The sequence below is a fragment of the Cyprinus carpio genome, chromosome A5, assembly GCF_018340385.1.
Source record: "Cyprinus carpio isolate SPL01 chromosome A5, ASM1834038v1, whole genome shotgun sequence".
Taxonomy (NCBI): Eukaryota; Metazoa; Chordata; class Actinopteri; order Cypriniformes; family Cyprinidae; genus Cyprinus; species Cyprinus carpio.
Window position 1 is genome coordinate 21,857,530 of NC_056576.1, and position 15,285 is coordinate 21,872,814.

The 15,285-nt window shown below is 35.3% G+C and overlaps 3 protein-coding genes across 3 annotated transcripts; all 3 read left to right on the plus strand.

Annotated features, from left to right (window-relative positions):
• The first annotated feature begins 1,207 nt into the window (after window positions 1-1,207).
• LOC109085354 (ependymin) lies at window positions 1,208-2,879 on the plus strand. Its single transcript, XM_019099918.2, has 6 exons — window positions 1,208-1,366; window positions 1,486-1,520; window positions 1,942-2,076; window positions 2,198-2,384; window positions 2,512-2,596; window positions 2,685-2,879. The coding sequence occupies exons 1-6, from the start codon at window positions 1,282-1,284 to the stop codon at window positions 2,806-2,808; spliced, it is 651 nt and encodes a 216-aa protein (XP_018955463.1). The 5' UTR covers window positions 1,208-1,281; the 3' UTR covers window positions 2,809-2,879.
• A 1,240-nt stretch (window positions 2,880-4,119) lies between these two features.
• On the plus strand, window positions 4,120-10,401 carry LOC109085342 (pannexin-1-like). Its single transcript, XM_019099911.2, has 7 exons — window positions 4,120-4,382; window positions 5,928-6,064; window positions 6,147-6,346; window positions 8,177-8,382; window positions 8,511-8,821; window positions 9,005-9,155; window positions 9,984-10,401. Exons 1-7 carry the CDS (start codon window positions 4,202-4,204, stop codon window positions 10,067-10,069), a joined length of 1,272 nt encoding a protein of 423 aa, XP_018955456.2. The 5' UTR covers window positions 4,120-4,201; the 3' UTR covers window positions 10,070-10,401.
• Window positions 10,402-13,624: 3,223 nt separating this feature from the next.
• On the plus strand, window positions 13,625-15,024 carry LOC109085261 (insulin-like). Its single transcript, XM_019099888.2, has 3 exons — window positions 13,625-13,774; window positions 13,888-14,072; window positions 14,764-15,024. The coding sequence occupies exons 1-3, from the start codon at window positions 13,695-13,697 to the stop codon at window positions 14,910-14,912; spliced, it is 414 nt and encodes a 137-aa protein (XP_018955433.1). The 5' UTR covers window positions 13,625-13,694; the 3' UTR covers window positions 14,913-15,024.
• Window positions 15,025-15,285: the final 261 nt, after the last annotated feature.

Here is a 15,285-nt window from a genome sequence, read left to right on the forward strand (position 1 = left end):
TCTGAGAAACTCCTTTCTGATATTGCTCCATTATTTTTCGCCGCAGCACTGGGCGAATTGGTGATCCTCTGACCATCTTGACTTCTGAGAGACACTGCCACTCTGAGAGGCTCTTTTTATACCCAATCATGTTGCCAATTGAACTAATAAGTTGCAAATTGGTCCTCCAGCTGTTCCTTATATGTACATTTAACTTTTCCGGCCTCTTATTGCTACCTGTCCCAACTTTTTTGGAATTTGTAGTTCTCATGAAATCCAAAATGAGCCAATATTTGACATGACATTTCAAAATGTCTCACTTTCAACATTTGATATGTTATCTATATTCTATTGTAAATAAAATATAATTTTATGAGATTTGTAAATTATTCCATTCCTTTTTTACTCACAATTTGTACAGTGTCCCAACTTTTTTGGAATCGGGTTTGTAAATTTGAAGCTTGTTTGATTACCAATGGTACAAAAATAAGTAAAATCACAAGGGTGACAAAACAACTGACCAGAGCATTTCCTTCACATTCATATTTATTTCTAAGTTGAAACTAGAACTACTCAAGAAATATTATTGTTATTTAAATAATGAAGAACCAACAAGTCACGAGTGTCATAGCCATCAAATCTGGTGACCCTACAGTATTTTCTTTCTGTAAATATTACTTCTAGTGCTGTTTACTTTCTTTTACTTTTCTATTTTACATACTTGCATATATCCTTGTGTGACATACATGAACGCTGTTCTTTTGTTCTGTGCATTGGAAGATCATTGCGTTTAATTTTTAAAATATAAAAATCAGATGGAAATGCTTCTAAGTATTGCAAGTGCAGACCTCTGTTAATAGAACGGAATGACGAGGAAACAGAGAACGTACCAGATGGCTTTTTGTTTTCACACCTGTATAACCCACTTGTTTTTGTTTTCTTTTCTTTTTCCCTTGATTGAGAAGTTTATTCGGGGCATCCTCAGTGTAATCCTCATCTTACATGAACCAAAATCATGTGATATGACACCAACTGTCTCTGGACCAGTATGGAGCCAGCACCGCTGAGTGCCGATCAGAGGCCGGACGTGGGGGATTGTTTGTATAAATTCATTTTTTTGACCTTGTTTGTATTCTGAATGGTCATTTGTGCCAATTCTGGCCAGCTTTCAGATGTTGATTTCCATTGCTGGATGTCCAGAGATGGAAGGGAGGGGGCATTTAAATGGGGTGCATGGGTTATATATAAAAAGTGCAGTCTGAATGATTGTGGATATGTCTGGACCTGAATAAAGTTAGAGAGATGATGAATACAGTCAAGCTGCTCTGTGTGGTTTTCTCCTGCCTTTGTGCTGTTGCCTGGGCTTCATCTAATCGCCAGCCATGTCGTAAGAGCTCTATATTTTTCTCTAAAATTACTGATATTACAATAATATTTTTGAATCTGAACATTCTTAGAAGCTGCAGCTGATGTGAAGAAATTTTACTTTTAATATTTCTTTTTCAGATTCGCCACCATTGACCAGTGGAACAATGAAAGTGGTGAGTGTACAAAATTTCAAAGAGATGTTTAATATTTGTTTCAGGTTGCTAGTGTACGATTTGGCTCTGAAGCGTTATTTCACCATTTATGAAACAGTCTAATTCAGTGATTGTACAAGGCTTTTTATTTAATACAAACACTGACATCAACAGTGAACATATTCCCTTGAAAATGCATTTTTAGATTGGTTAATTAGCCTGTGTGATAAAATATTTGTTTAACATTAGACAGTGTGGTGGAGCACATATATTTGCCCAGGCTTAATGGACTTGAAATTGTATTTGCATTTAAAACCTTACATTGGTTTCATTACCTTAAACCTATTGCAAACTTCAGAACTATTTAAAAGCTAAATAAAAAGTATATTTATTGAACATTTATACTGTTCTCTTTTGTTTCACATGCAAAATGCATATTCAGGTTTCAACGGGGGGTCATGACCTTGCATCTGGAGAGTTCAGTTATGACTCCAAAGCGAATAAATTTCGTTTTGTGGAGGACACTGCTCATGCGAACAAAACTTCTCATATGGATGTGCTCGTACATTTTGAAGAGGTAGGCCTAATCAGCAATTCTGTCTCTCTATTCCTCTTCTTCTTTCGGCTTGTGATTCACAAGTTTTCACTTTTGTAACTTTTTTCAGCAATATATATTCAAGCACTTTATTTCCATACAGGGTGTACTTTATGAGATAGACAGTAAAAATGAAAGTTGCAAGAAGGAGACTCTGCAGTTCCGTAAGCACCTGATGGAGATTCCACCCGATGCCACTCACGAGTCTGAGATTTACATGGGCAGCCCCTCCATCACAGAACAGGGACTCAGAGTTCGGGTGTGGAATGGAAAGTTGCCTGAACTTCATGGTGAGTACCTTTTCTTATTTGTTTGATTTTTTTTTTTTTTTTTTTTTTAAATCATGCTTTGTATTGTTTTATTGTGTATCAAAATATAATATTTATTTTTTGGTGGGTTCCAATTTCCTTTTTTCAGCTCACTACTCTCTGTCAACCACTTCCTGTGGCTGTTTGCCGGTCTCTGGCTCCTACTATGGTGATAAGAAGGACCTACTCTTCAGGTATAGCAGAGATTAAATTCAAGTTTCTCTAAAAATGTTTTTGAAGATGTCTATATCAGTCATTAAACTGAGCTATTTTCGGCTCCAGTTTCTTCGGGGTTGAAACAGAAGTTGATGACCCACAAGTCTTTGTGCCCCCGGCCTACTGTGAGGCTGTGGCATTTGAGGAGGCTCCAGACGACCACAGCTTCTTTGACCTGTTCCACGACTGAAAAAACAGATATATACAAAATGCCAAAGATGGCTACATACAATAATAAAAAGAGCATTTAAATAAAAACTATTTCCTGTATCCATCTTTCTTTCTTTCTTTCTGTCTTTCTTCAGAAAATGTCTGCAGTTTTTTTTTGTCTTTTGCAACTTGTTTCTTCACTGAAGTCAATAAATCTGAGCTTTCACTGAAATCCATTTTTGATGTTTGTTTGAAAAAAAAAAAAATCACAAATCTGTGAGGAAAACAGAGGTGCTAAGAAAATCAGCAATTCTACAGTAAAACAATGATCATTGAACAGAAAGGGAAAAGTCACTAAAAGTTCTTATTTCCAGGAAAAGTTAACTAAATAAATCTATCAAAAAGAGTTTTATGTGCAATACTGGGACAATATTTTCATACCATGTTATTGAACAGTTAGTTCATGCTAATAAAATGATAAACACAGGAGGACTGAGTGAATGCTAAATGCACAAGGATGAATGGAAAATGAACTGCATTTCTTTACTTACTAGTTGTTAAGTGCTACAATAGCGTTTATTTGTTTCAATAAGAACTACTCACTTATGCACAAGCAATGTAAATGGGATGGCAGGGTCAGTGTCACAGACAGTAAGAAAGAGAGTTATGGGAAGCTTGTGAAAGCTGCACGGAGCCTCCATCTGACATATCTTCACTGTTTGAGGTTCACCTGACCAGCACTTCTGTCTCTCAGCAAAGTTAGGGAAATTTCCCAACTTCAGTGGTTAGAGACCACTTCTTATTTTTGTATTCTTTAGTGGAGTGTGGTGGAGAAAGAAAGAAAGAAGTAAAAAGAAAAAGAAAAGAAAAGAAAAGAAAAGAAAAGAAAAGAAAAGAAAAGAAAAGAAAAGAAAAGAAAAGAATCTCCAAGTCATATGTTTGCTTTAAGAGAATCCCACAGGAAGTAGTAGATGGAGAGTAATGCGATGAAAAATTTAATTGTTTTCTGTCTGCTGTCTGTCCAGGAGCGCACATGACACTATAGCCTATTATTATTTAACTAGGCCTACATTATTATTATTACTAGTTTAGTTTACTACTAGCCTAGAAGTTAGGTTTAGGGTTAGGCATATGCCTCTCACTTTATTGCTGATAACAGACTAGCTTGTCATTAGTCTTTTTTCTTTGTCTCATAAAATCACACATCATATTCTAAGTTTAATGGAGGGTATATGAAAGTCAAAGTGTGTAACGGGCTTTTTAATAAAAAGATTTAATACTTTGAGTTGGACGACTGTATCAATCTGAATTCAGACTGAATAAGGTTTTTCTACAGTTCCCTCTGATGCTGTTTTGTTGGTGAACCGTGCACGAAACCCTGCCCACCGGAACTAGCGGTGCACTTGACACATACTGTACATTTTATCGCAACAATGGCAATAGCACGCGTTGCTACCGAATATGTGTTTTCCGATTTTTTATTGAAAGAGCAGAGTGATTCTGTGTATAAAGGCGTGCGGCTGGAACTGGCAACAGACAAACTGGTCTGTTTTATCGCGGTTGGGCTTCCTTTGTTATTCATCTCACTCGCCTTTGCACAAGAAGTCTCTGTGGGTCAGTAAAATCGTTTTATCACCGCTACCGAAATTTGCGAAAAAATAAAAAAAGTCAACAGTGTTTAATTTGAAACGTCTGATTGAGATGAGAGGCTTAAACCTGTGGTTTCATGTGGAAACTGATAAACACGAAGCGCATCTCTCGGTTATCTTGCTGATTTGAACATGAAGGCTACCAATTGTTGAAAGACACTCAAATCTACATTTACCCCATTGTTTTTGTATAGTGTTTTGTAATATTTCGTTACAGCTGGAAGGAAGTGTTTTTAAACAACTTATTGTCGATTACTTGGACAAAGACCAACGTCAGTTGCTAATCGGGTTTGCGTTTAAATCCAGAATGGGCGCGTCACCGCTGATGATGCGTCAGGAGCGATGTGCGCGTTCACAAAACAAAACATAACGAGACACATGCAGCAATATAAGCATGCGAACTGTTATTTTGCAGGATAAATGCACTTATTTTGAAGTTTTAAATAATTATCACGGCCAGTCTTTTGCCACGGGTGTTGTGGTTTTAAATAATTATCACGGCCAGTCTTTTGCCACGATATAGTTGAGAGAGTGTTAACGGTGTCGGTGTAATAGTCGAAGGCAGAAATAACACACTTCTTCTTCATTCATAACCACAGTGTTATGCTTTGCAAAGTTAGTCTTCCTGAGACAAAGGAGTGTAATTGTCTGATAAAAAAAGCACAGTGTTCTTTTCTGCTGTCTTTGATCGTATTGAATTCGGACTATTTGTTGTATGTTGTTGGTTAAAAGTTACAACGCTAGCTATTAAACATACAAGATGGATGTCATCACGGTAATGGGGTCTATTGTTAAACTAGTTTTTAATAAATACAATTTTAATAAATATTGACTGTTTTAATTAATATTAAAATTATTATTATCAATTTAAGGTGTGCTCTTATTTGGCATTAATTGGATTAATATAATTTATTTTTCAAGTGCTGCAATTAGCATAATGAGAATGATTGTAACACTCTGATTTGTTAAAGTTTACTCAAAAAAAAAAAAAAGTAATTTACTCATGTCATTCCAAATCTGACTTGAATTTATCAGCAGAATTTATTTATTTATTTTTTTTTTTTTTTTGTTAATTTCACTGTGGAACTCGAGCTCCAATATTGTCTGGTTACCAGATATTCATATTCTTCAGTCAATCTTCTTTTCTGCTACTTTCGGCAATACTTCACAGACATTAAGAAACAGATTAGTAGTCTGTAAATTATGAAGGAAGCAATTGTCTTCCCACTTGTTCCTCTAGTTTTGATGAATTTAAAATGAGTGTTTGAAAGACGTTTATAAATAGACAATTAACACAAAGCACACCAACATAATGCACTTACCTTAATATCACATTGCAGGTATATCGATTGCTTATAACAGAGATGCAAAAACACTTTGTATTTCTGTGATAAGTAGCATAGTTGGGCATTTTTTGGGATGAGATTAATAATATAATTTCCATTACCTAGCTCTTTTTATGTTTTAATGTAAGAAAATGACAAGTTTTGTGTAATATCCACTCTCTTAGGTTCTCAGATCACATGTTTTCCCCCCACTAATTTCACATTGAGGCAGGCTGCATATGTGGACTCCTTCTGCTGGGCTGAAGTAGAGCATCACCCTTCAGAAAATGGGGCTGATAGCGCCCCCCTTCATCTACACAAGGTAATGATGAACAACAGTGACATATCCAAAGAGGTTCTTTGTTGCTTTGTTTTTGTCTTATTCTCTGTCTCTTGACCTGCAGTTCTTTCCTTATATCCTTCTGCTGGTGGCCATCCTCATGTATATTCCTGCTCTCTTCTGGCGTTTCACGGCTGCCCCTTCCCTATCCTCTGACCTCAGTTTTATCATGGAGGAACTCGACCGTTGCTACAACCGTGCCATCCGCCTCGCCAAGAGCCTCACATCCAAACAAGACAAGGACATTGCAGAAGACCCACACAGGTGTAGTGCACTGAACATTTTCAAAAATCTAGCTATGATGCAGCCTGAAGTTTTAAATTGTGAGAAATACAATGTTCGATTCTCACAGGGTCCTTCTAAAACTCATTATCAATACTGTACATTAAAAAAAGAAAAGCTTGAATTCATTTAGAATATTTAAATATTCCAGAAAGTCGGTTTGCTTCCAGATCAACGCTGGTCCAGACTGAGACTCAGTAAATCAGTATCAGTAAATAATTGTTTAAGTTTTTAAGAGAAGTCTTATACCCTTACGAAAAAGGAGTTTATTCAAGTGTCCTATTAGTATACTTCTTTTAACTTATTATAGGAAAGTATACTTTCAGTCTACCTTTTATGTAATTCTCAGAAATGTGCTTAAAATGACATTTAAGTATACTTGACTTTTACTTAGAAAAGGTCTAAATATATTTGAGCTATAGCTACTTGCTCTGGGAATCCACGTTTTCAATGTTATAAGATAGGGGGCGCTATTACACATCTTCTGTACAGAAACAAGCCAAGAAGAAACCAAAACAACAGATGCTTCCACATGTAATGTAACAGATCAGATATAAAACAGCATCAAAACTGTGAAAAACCTTGTGGAATAAAATGTCGACCCATGAAGAGGTAATTACAGTCAAGCTTTGGAGACTGTCGACTTCATCTACATTTTGATTATCATTCTGAATCCAATTCATAGTCTTTTTTCAGCTTTTTTTTTTCTCAAAATGTTATTTATTTTTATGAAACTTGCCCACATTCAAGTGTTTACAAAAAAGAATGCATGACGCTAGAATAAAATGTTTTTGTTTACAAGCAGATACTCTGTTCTTTTAAAGTGTTTGAAAAAAAGAATGCATGACGCTAGAATAAAATGTTTTTGTTTACAAGCAGATACTCTATGCTACAAGTATTTAATTAGCAAACTATCAGTAAAAGTTCCCTTTCAGTAAAGTTGCAGTACAAACTAAAAACATATATGCAAACTAGTTGTGTACTTAAAGTTTACTACTGTTATACTTAAAAGTATACTTTTATATACTAGAAAGTGGGCCAATTTAGTCCCAAGGAATACTGAAATAGTACACTTACAAGTATACTACTAGTACATTGATATTTGTATACTTGCTACATAAAGTATACTTACAATATACTTGAACTTTACTTAAGTATACTTAATAAAATAAACTTGAAGTATACTTCTTTTTGGTAAGGGTATGCTCGCCAAGGCTGCATTTATGTGATCAAAAATACAGTAAACACAGTAATATTGTGAAACAATATTACAAATTTAATGAAAATAATTTTTTCCTATTTTACTGTATTTAAACTGTAATTTATTCCTGTGATCAAAGCTGAATTTTCAGCATCATTACTCCAGTCTTCAGTGTCACATAATACTTCAGAAATCGTTCTAATATGCTGATTTGGTGCTCAAGAAACATTTCTTATTATCATCAGTATTAGATCATTTTTTTTCAAGAATATTTGATGTGTGGAAAGTTCAAAAGAACTGCATTTATTTGAAATATAAGTATTTTGTAACATTAAAAAACATTTTTACTGTCACTTTTAATCAATATAAATCATCCTTGCTGAATAAAAGTATAAATTTCAAATCAAATCATTTTCCAGTTTGTATGCTTGTGAACAACTGACTTCTTTGCTATTTAAGCTTCCTTTCTATTTCCTTTCCATTTCCTTTCCTTCCTCACTCATAACCCAAATATTGAAATATCCTTAATATTCCCGATTCTGCTGATCTTAACCTTAATCTTAAACCCCCTATTCTCTCTCTCTCTCTCTCTCTCTTCCTCTCGCTCTCAGTGGTCTTGAAATGACTGAAGCTTGTTTTAAGTACCCTCTTGTAGAGCAGTATTTAAAGACAAAGCGTTCATCATGGGCTTTGGCTGCCAAGTATCTGCTTTGTCGGGTTTTAACATTCCTCACTTTACTGCTGGCCTGCTTCTATCTGACCTACTACATCTTTTGGGTGTCACCTAGTGATCAATTCTCCTGTAACCTGCGCAGAGGTGTGTGCAAGATAGCGTTTTCGTACATGTGATACACTTTAGAAATTAATATTAACATGTGATAGTGTGTCTCTAATCATTTTATGATGTTTTTCTTTTTTTTCTGAATTGTGTTTGTTTTTTTCCAGGTATATTAGTAAATGAGAGTGTGGTGCCAGATGCAGTTCAATGTAAGCTGGTGGCAGTGGGTGTTTTCCGCCTGCTAAGTTGCATGAATCTGGTGGTGTATTTACTTTTAGTACCAGCCGTGGTTTACGCTGCCTTCCAACCTGCATGCCAGCACCAGCGTGCTCAGTTCCTCCGTCCATACCACCTACTGCCTGCTTTCGGTCACGTGCTGGATTTGCAGCCTACCACTCGCCGTTATGATGACCTCAGCATCTACCTGCTGTTCTTGGAGGAAAACCTGAGTGAGCTTAAGAGCTACAAATGTTTACAGGTTTGTGGATGTGTGCATTTGAATGTTTGAACTTTATGCATCTGTTTTATATTTTTGTCAGAGTGTTGAGTTGTTAATACATTGTTATATCTGGTGAAAATGCAGTAATATGCCATTCCCAGAACTGAATGCTTATATCAGTGAGTGAAGACTGATACATTTGTTTGTGATGTGTGTGCGAAGGTATTGGAGCTGCTGTCAGAGGGAGGGGAAGGAGCATTAGACACCATGTGTCTCCTCAGGACCCTAGGACAAGTGAGGACTGACATGGTGGACAGAAAACAAGCTCAAACTGTAAAGGGAAATGCAGAAAAAGAAATCTCTGAAATAAAGGGTAAGTGTGACATCAGTAAAGTGAAAATAAGACACACAATATCCTTAAAGGATTAGTTCACTTTCAAATTAAAATTCCCTGATCATTTACTCACCCCCATGTCATCCAAGATGTTTACGTCTTTCTTTCTTCAGTTGAAAAGAAATGAATTTTTGATGAAAACATTCCAGGATTATTCTCCTTATAGTAGACTTCAATGGCTACCAAAAGGTTGGAGGTCAAAATTACAGTTTCAGTGCAGATTCGAAGGGCCCTACATGATACCAGACGAGGAATAAAGGTCTTATCTAGTGAAATGAACAGTCATTTTCTAAAAAAAAATAAAAATGCCCATCCATGACTTCACGTAATACATAATCATGTTGAAAAGGTCACGCATGATGTTAGCGAAAGTACCAACTCAGTGTTTACAAGTCGAATGTGCTAGGACTAAGTCAAACACCATTTACAAAAAAGTTAACTCCTTTTTTTATAAACGGCGTAAATTATTAGGAAATTTTTATTTGAAAGTGAACTAATCCTTTAAGTCACAGTTACTTGCATTTCCTTCACAATTAATTTGCCCTTTTTCTGTATAATATACTGCTGATATTATGTTGGCGTATTAAAAGTCAAAAATAAATCTGTAATATTTGTGAATCCAATGAAATACAGCTTTGAAAAAAAAATATTTTTAAGGCCAAATGTGGCTTTCATGTTTCTTATGTGAAGATAATGCCGTGTTCTTTTTATCGGGAGGTAGAAAAAAATAAAGCACGCAGGTAAAACATCTGTCTTGCTGAACCAGCTGTTGCTATATCAGCTTGTATCAATCTGTTTTATCTCTAGATGCTACTTCTGTTCTGCTGGATGATGGAGTACAGACGGAAAAAAGTTGCAGCTGTGTGAAAGACGTAAGACACAGGGTGGTCTGACATATAACAAAGTCAAATCAAATTACAAACAATGAGTTTACATGCATTTTGTGTACATAGGAAATGTAAGATTATATAGTGCTTGAATATATCACTGTTAATTTACTAACTTACTAACTGCAGAACTGAGCTACATGAGCTTTTTATGTCTTACATTAATAGAAATGGTATGAATGTTTTTTTTATAACTTGAAGTTATTTATGAGTTTGATGAATGTTAAGTCCCTATTGTATGCATTATGAAAACAATGTTACAACGTATATTCTGGGGTGACATTTGTGGGTACAGCGATGCAACAATGAATCTAAATAATAATTAATATGCTAATGTTCGAATACTAACAACTAACTTCTGCCAATGTTGCTTCTTGGTAACAAACCATTTAAGCAATTCCTTTTAACACACAAATAATTTAAATAATTTTAGAATGTCTGTGTATAATGTGAACAAAAAGTCATCAATGCTAATCTTGTATGCATCATGTACTTGCAAAATGAAGAAATTGGGGTGCAGAAAAGTTGGTGTTTCCCTGAGGCAATATCATTGTTAAGATAGAAGGGATGTATTCATTGTAATGTCTCAATGATTGGAAATGGTCTTATGTGTGCAAACCCAGGATTAATTAGGCTCAATTTCTAGAGGTAATAATGCACTGCCCATGAAAAAGCAATAATCAAATCTACAAACTATTATGTATGATATGTATAACTATATTTCACTTTTTTTAAGTACAATATTTAGCAATTTTGTATTTATTTGATACAGACTTACAGTATTGTGTCAGAGATTATTATTTTGTAGCTCTAATTGTAATGTTTTTGTTTTGTTTATGTTTCTTTGGGGTCTTAATGAATAGTCTGTAACATACTTTGGCTAAAATTTATCAATGGTAATGTAAAAAACAACACTCTTTTTACCCTGTCAAAATCAGCTCTGATTTCAGCACGCTGTTCTAGTCCATGTTGCTTTAAATGCTAATGAGCTCTGCTGACCCTGCCCTCTCTTCTGTGGGGTGACGAGCAGACTCTAAACATCAGCCACGAAACTTGCTAACTAGCACATTATTAGGAAAGGCGATTTCCAAAGACTCATAAAAAACCCTTATACTTCTTCTGAAGATGAAGCTGGATCACGAATGATTTGCACGAACATAAATGCATTAAGGCAGATCAGGGATTGGCGCATTCCTTTCAAAAAGTAAAGTAACATTATTCCTCTGCGTCTTCAGCAGCTCAGATGTTGGGAGTAAATGATGACTGTTATGTTCATTATTGCATCCAGCAACAGAACACCTCAATCGCTTAATCTGAGACATTCTTGTCTTCCCCTGCACTGGAGTCGACACAATGGCGGACAGTTCTCCGCTCACTCAGGGCTGGTCTTAAAGGTGACATATTATGCCCCTTTTTACATTATGTATTATACAATTCTGGTGTCCCCAGAATGTGTCTGTAAAGTCAGTAAACTACTAGTTTAGTAGTTTTATACTGCAAGTATACTCATAAGTTTTCTTTAAGTGAACTTTACATCATACTTTAAGTATACTACTATGTCCCTATTTAGGTTTAAATTTGTATATATTTTGTTATATGAATATCTGAACATATAAAACATCCAAAGAAAGAACGGGGTATCTGCTTTTTAAACAAAAACACTTTATTCTAGCTTCATGCTTTCTTTTTTTAAACACTTTAATGTGGGTAAGTTTAATAAAAAATAAAGAAATAACATTTTGAACAAAACGCTGAAAAAAAGACTATGAATTGAATTCAGAATGATAATCAAAACGTAGATCAACAACCCCCAAAGCTTGACTGTAATTATTACCTCTTCATCGGTCAACATTATATTCCATAACGTTACAGTTTTGATGCTGTTTCATGTCAGATGATCGTATTAGATTACATGTGTTAGTATCTGTTGTTTCTTTTTCTTGTTCACTTGTGTTTTTTGGAAATTCTGTACGGACGATTTGTTCTAGTGCCCTCTACCATATAACAATGAAAACACAGATTCTAGGAGCACAAGTATAGTTCAAATATATTTAGACTTTTTGTAAGTATAAGTCAAGTATACTTAAATGTCATTTTAAGTATATTTCTGAGAAGTACATAAAGCCCATTTCTGAGAAGTACATAAAAAATAAAAGCATACTTTCCTATTTTTTAGTTTAAAAGAAGTATACTAATAGCTCACTTGAATAAACTTATTTTTTGTAAGTGAAATCAGACACGCTAGTTTTCTCAGAAGCTTGCAGAAAAACACTTACCAAAACAAAGTTACTGGGTTAACCTATTTCAGGTTTCCTTGGTTGGTAGATGCACCGGGGACCTGATTATTGCACTTAAAACCTGCAAAAGTCAGATTTTCATGATATGTCACCTTTAAGGTAAGACAGCCTTGTCAATCAACCATCGTTTGAGGGGCCTTTGCAGAACTATGTCATTCTTACAGGAATCTCAGAACAGTCTGATTTGAGAAAGGGGATTTTAAAATAGGGATTTTTAAAAAACCACTGGGTGGATTTTTATCATTATAGGGTGGATGTGTACACACACTTCCAACACACATTTATTTATATATATATTAACAAATGTGAATTTTGCATCCAATGACCACTTTAAATCCTTCAGAGATGTTAAATTGCATGTCTTCAGAGGTGAGCTCTTTAAACATGGTGCTTGTAAACCCTAATAAAGGATTTTTAATGGACTGCATTCAGGGATGTACAATACAGGCTTCTAATGTAATAAAAAAGCAATCCATTTCTCCCATACATCTGTATTGTTCTCTTTTATCATGGATTAATATTATACTATGTATATATATATATGCCAAAAGTCATGAAGTTCAGCACTAATGTTCAGATCTGTTTCAGTAAACCAGCTTCACATTCCCATTACTGCTAAATATCAAATATTGTTGCAGTTTTATGGCTAAGCTCCAGAAAATCAGTAATGAGGTGCTTTGCAGTTCCAGACTTGAAAAACAAAGGGGCAGGATTAAAGAAATCTAAACTCTAAAACAAAGAAACTTTTAGGCAAAAAAGAACCTTTTTTTTTTTTTTTTAGAAGAAGAATAGAGGATAGAACATTATGAAAGTGTGTGGTAATTTGCCATAAAATCTTTCAAAACATGGCCATTACATCCATTATGAATAATCATTCATTGCTAGAAAATGTCACAGAGAGGACGTCACAAACATTACTAATGACTAATGAGACATCTAATCCCATTTTCTGAAAAGTGAGATACCCGGAGACACTCTGCTGTTTGACTCATAAGCTTTACAAAGAAAAGCCACCAGCTGTCACCTTCTAGCAGATCCATGATCAGGTCATTCTCTGTAAACTTCCATCCTCAACAGTTATTAACAATTAACCAAAACCCACTTGAGATTGTCAGCACAGGCTACTAGACCTGCGTGAGCACCAGAATGAGTTTGTCTTTCATGAGCATAGTAGCACTCAGGAGTTAATGTGAATTGGTTGGGAAAACACAGCTAATGTGGCATGTGTAACGGGACAGTCACTTAAAAGTGTCAAAGTGTGTTTGCACAAAAGATTTGTTTTCCGCTGATTCAGGCAAAGACTGCACAACCCACCTAAAAACACATGTATAAAAATGAGAAGCACACGCTGCTTGTCCCAAACCTTCTCTCGTCTACCATCTCTACCATTCCTTGTCCTCTGCTTCAAGAACAGGTAAGTGAACAGCAGAATGGTAAATCAACAGATAATGCTATTGCAACTGGTGTTACATGATGTAGATGTATACGTTTTATCAGTAAAAGAGCATATTTTTGTCTTTCTGTCAGCGTGACCATGGCAGTTTGGATCCAGGCTGGTGCTCTGTTGTTCCTTTTGGCCGTCTCCAGTGTGAACGCTAACGCAGGGGCCCCGCAGCACCTGTGTGGATCTCATCTGGTCGATGCCCTCTACCTGGTCTGTGGTCCAACAGGTTTCTTCTATAACCCCAAGAGAGATGTTGACCCTCTTCTGGGTAAGGAAGGCTATGTTTCTATTAGATGAGCTTTGAAGAATAGTGCGTTGATATGGGAAGAGATGCTAGCATACTAATAATACTCTGGAGACTGCAAAGATATTCAACCTATCCTATAATTAATGTATTGAATATTTTGTAATGTGCACAGTATGTTTTATTCACCTTTTAAATATGTAATGAAGATGACAAAGCGGTGTCTAATATGCTGATTTGGTGCTCAAGTAACATTTAGTATTATTATCGATGTTGGACTGAGTTGTGCTGCTTAATATTTTGGTGTAAACTGTAATACATTTTTCAAGATTCTCTGATGAATAGAAAGTAAAAACTGCCTTTACTGTCACTTTTGATAAATTTCATGCATAGGCTACTTGCCAAAAAAAGCATTAATTTCTTATTTTAAAAAAAAGGTAGTGTATATGTATACAATACTGTATGTATAATGTGTAAAACAACTTAAAAAGTGCATTTATAGTATCTCATAGACATGACATTTTGGGGAGAACTCAAAAAGATTTTAACCCCTTTGGGAATGAATGAGGGTCTGAGCTGATTGACTGCATTTTTTCATTATCCAACTGAATGGGGAACTGCAAAAAAGAGAGAAACTATTAAATTTGACCCTGTTATACACTAATATAAAACTAGACTAATGCCAGGATTTTCTCTATTGTTGTATTTCTTCCAGGTTTCCTTCCTCCAAAATCTGCCCAGGAAACTGAGGTGGCTGACTTTGCATTTAAAGATCATGCCGAGGTGATAAGGAAGAGAGGCATTGTAGAGCAATGTTGCCACAAACCCTGCAGTATCTTTGAGCTGCAGAATTACTGTAACTAAAAGAACATGTCCTGTGACAACCGCCAATGACTTCTCCACCTGTTTGCACACAGGTATCAGCCATAATGCTCTTGATTTGTTTTTCATAGAAAATTAAATTTTATCAAATGAATGCTGTTGTTTTTGTATCATTACATTGCAATTTAAATAAGGCATTTAGAAATTCCAGTCATTTAAATGAGAAAACAATTCAGTTTTATTTGACAAGTTAAGAACATTAAGATAAACAGGAATAAATTACATTAGTTCAGCCGCATCTGAGTTCTCCTGACTGAAATTCAGACTGTGCTCTGATTCTGAGACTTTTGGTTCCACGACTAAATCTTGAAACGCCAAACCTCTCAAGGGGAGTCTAAGTCAAGTCTAACAACAT

What these genes read in the sequence shown, in the direction of transcription:
- LOC109085342 (XM_019099911.2), top strand. Translation starts at nt 4,202, where the DNA reads ATGGCAATAGCACGCGTTGCTACCGAATATGTGTTTTCCGATTTTTTA. An exon ending in TGCACAAGAAGTCTCTGTGG is followed by an intron (nt 4,383 to 5,927) that starts GTCAGTAAAATC and finishes CCACTCTCTTAG; the next exon opens with GTTCTCAGATCACATGTTTT. An exon ending in ATTGCAGAAGACCCACACAG is followed by an intron (nt 6,347 to 8,176) that starts GTGTAGTGCACT and finishes TCTCGCTCTCAG; the next exon opens with TGGTCTTGAAATGACTGAAG.
- LOC109085354 (XM_019099918.2), top strand. Translation starts at nt 1,282, where the DNA reads ATGATGAATACAGTCAAGCTGCTCTGTGTGGTTTTCTCCTGCCTTTGT. An exon ending in CCAGTGGAACAATGAAAGTG is followed by an intron (nt 1,521 to 1,941) that starts GTGAGTGTACAA and finishes ATGCATATTCAG; the next exon opens with GTTTCAACGGGGGGTCATGA. An exon ending in AAAGTTGCCTGAACTTCATG is followed by an intron (nt 2,385 to 2,511) that starts GTGAGTACCTTT and finishes TCCTTTTTTCAG; the next exon opens with CTCACTACTCTCTGTCAACC.
- LOC109085261 (XM_019099888.2), top strand. Translation starts at nt 13,695, where the DNA reads ATGAGAAGCACACGCTGCTTGTCCCAAACCTTCTCTCGTCTACCATCT. An exon ending in GTCCTCTGCTTCAAGAACAG is followed by an intron (nt 13,775 to 13,887) that starts GTAAGTGAACAG and finishes TCTTTCTGTCAG; the next exon opens with CGTGACCATGGCAGTTTGGA. An exon ending in AGATGTTGACCCTCTTCTGG is followed by an intron (nt 14,073 to 14,763) that starts GTAAGGAAGGCT and finishes TATTTCTTCCAG; the next exon opens with GTTTCCTTCCTCCAAAATCT.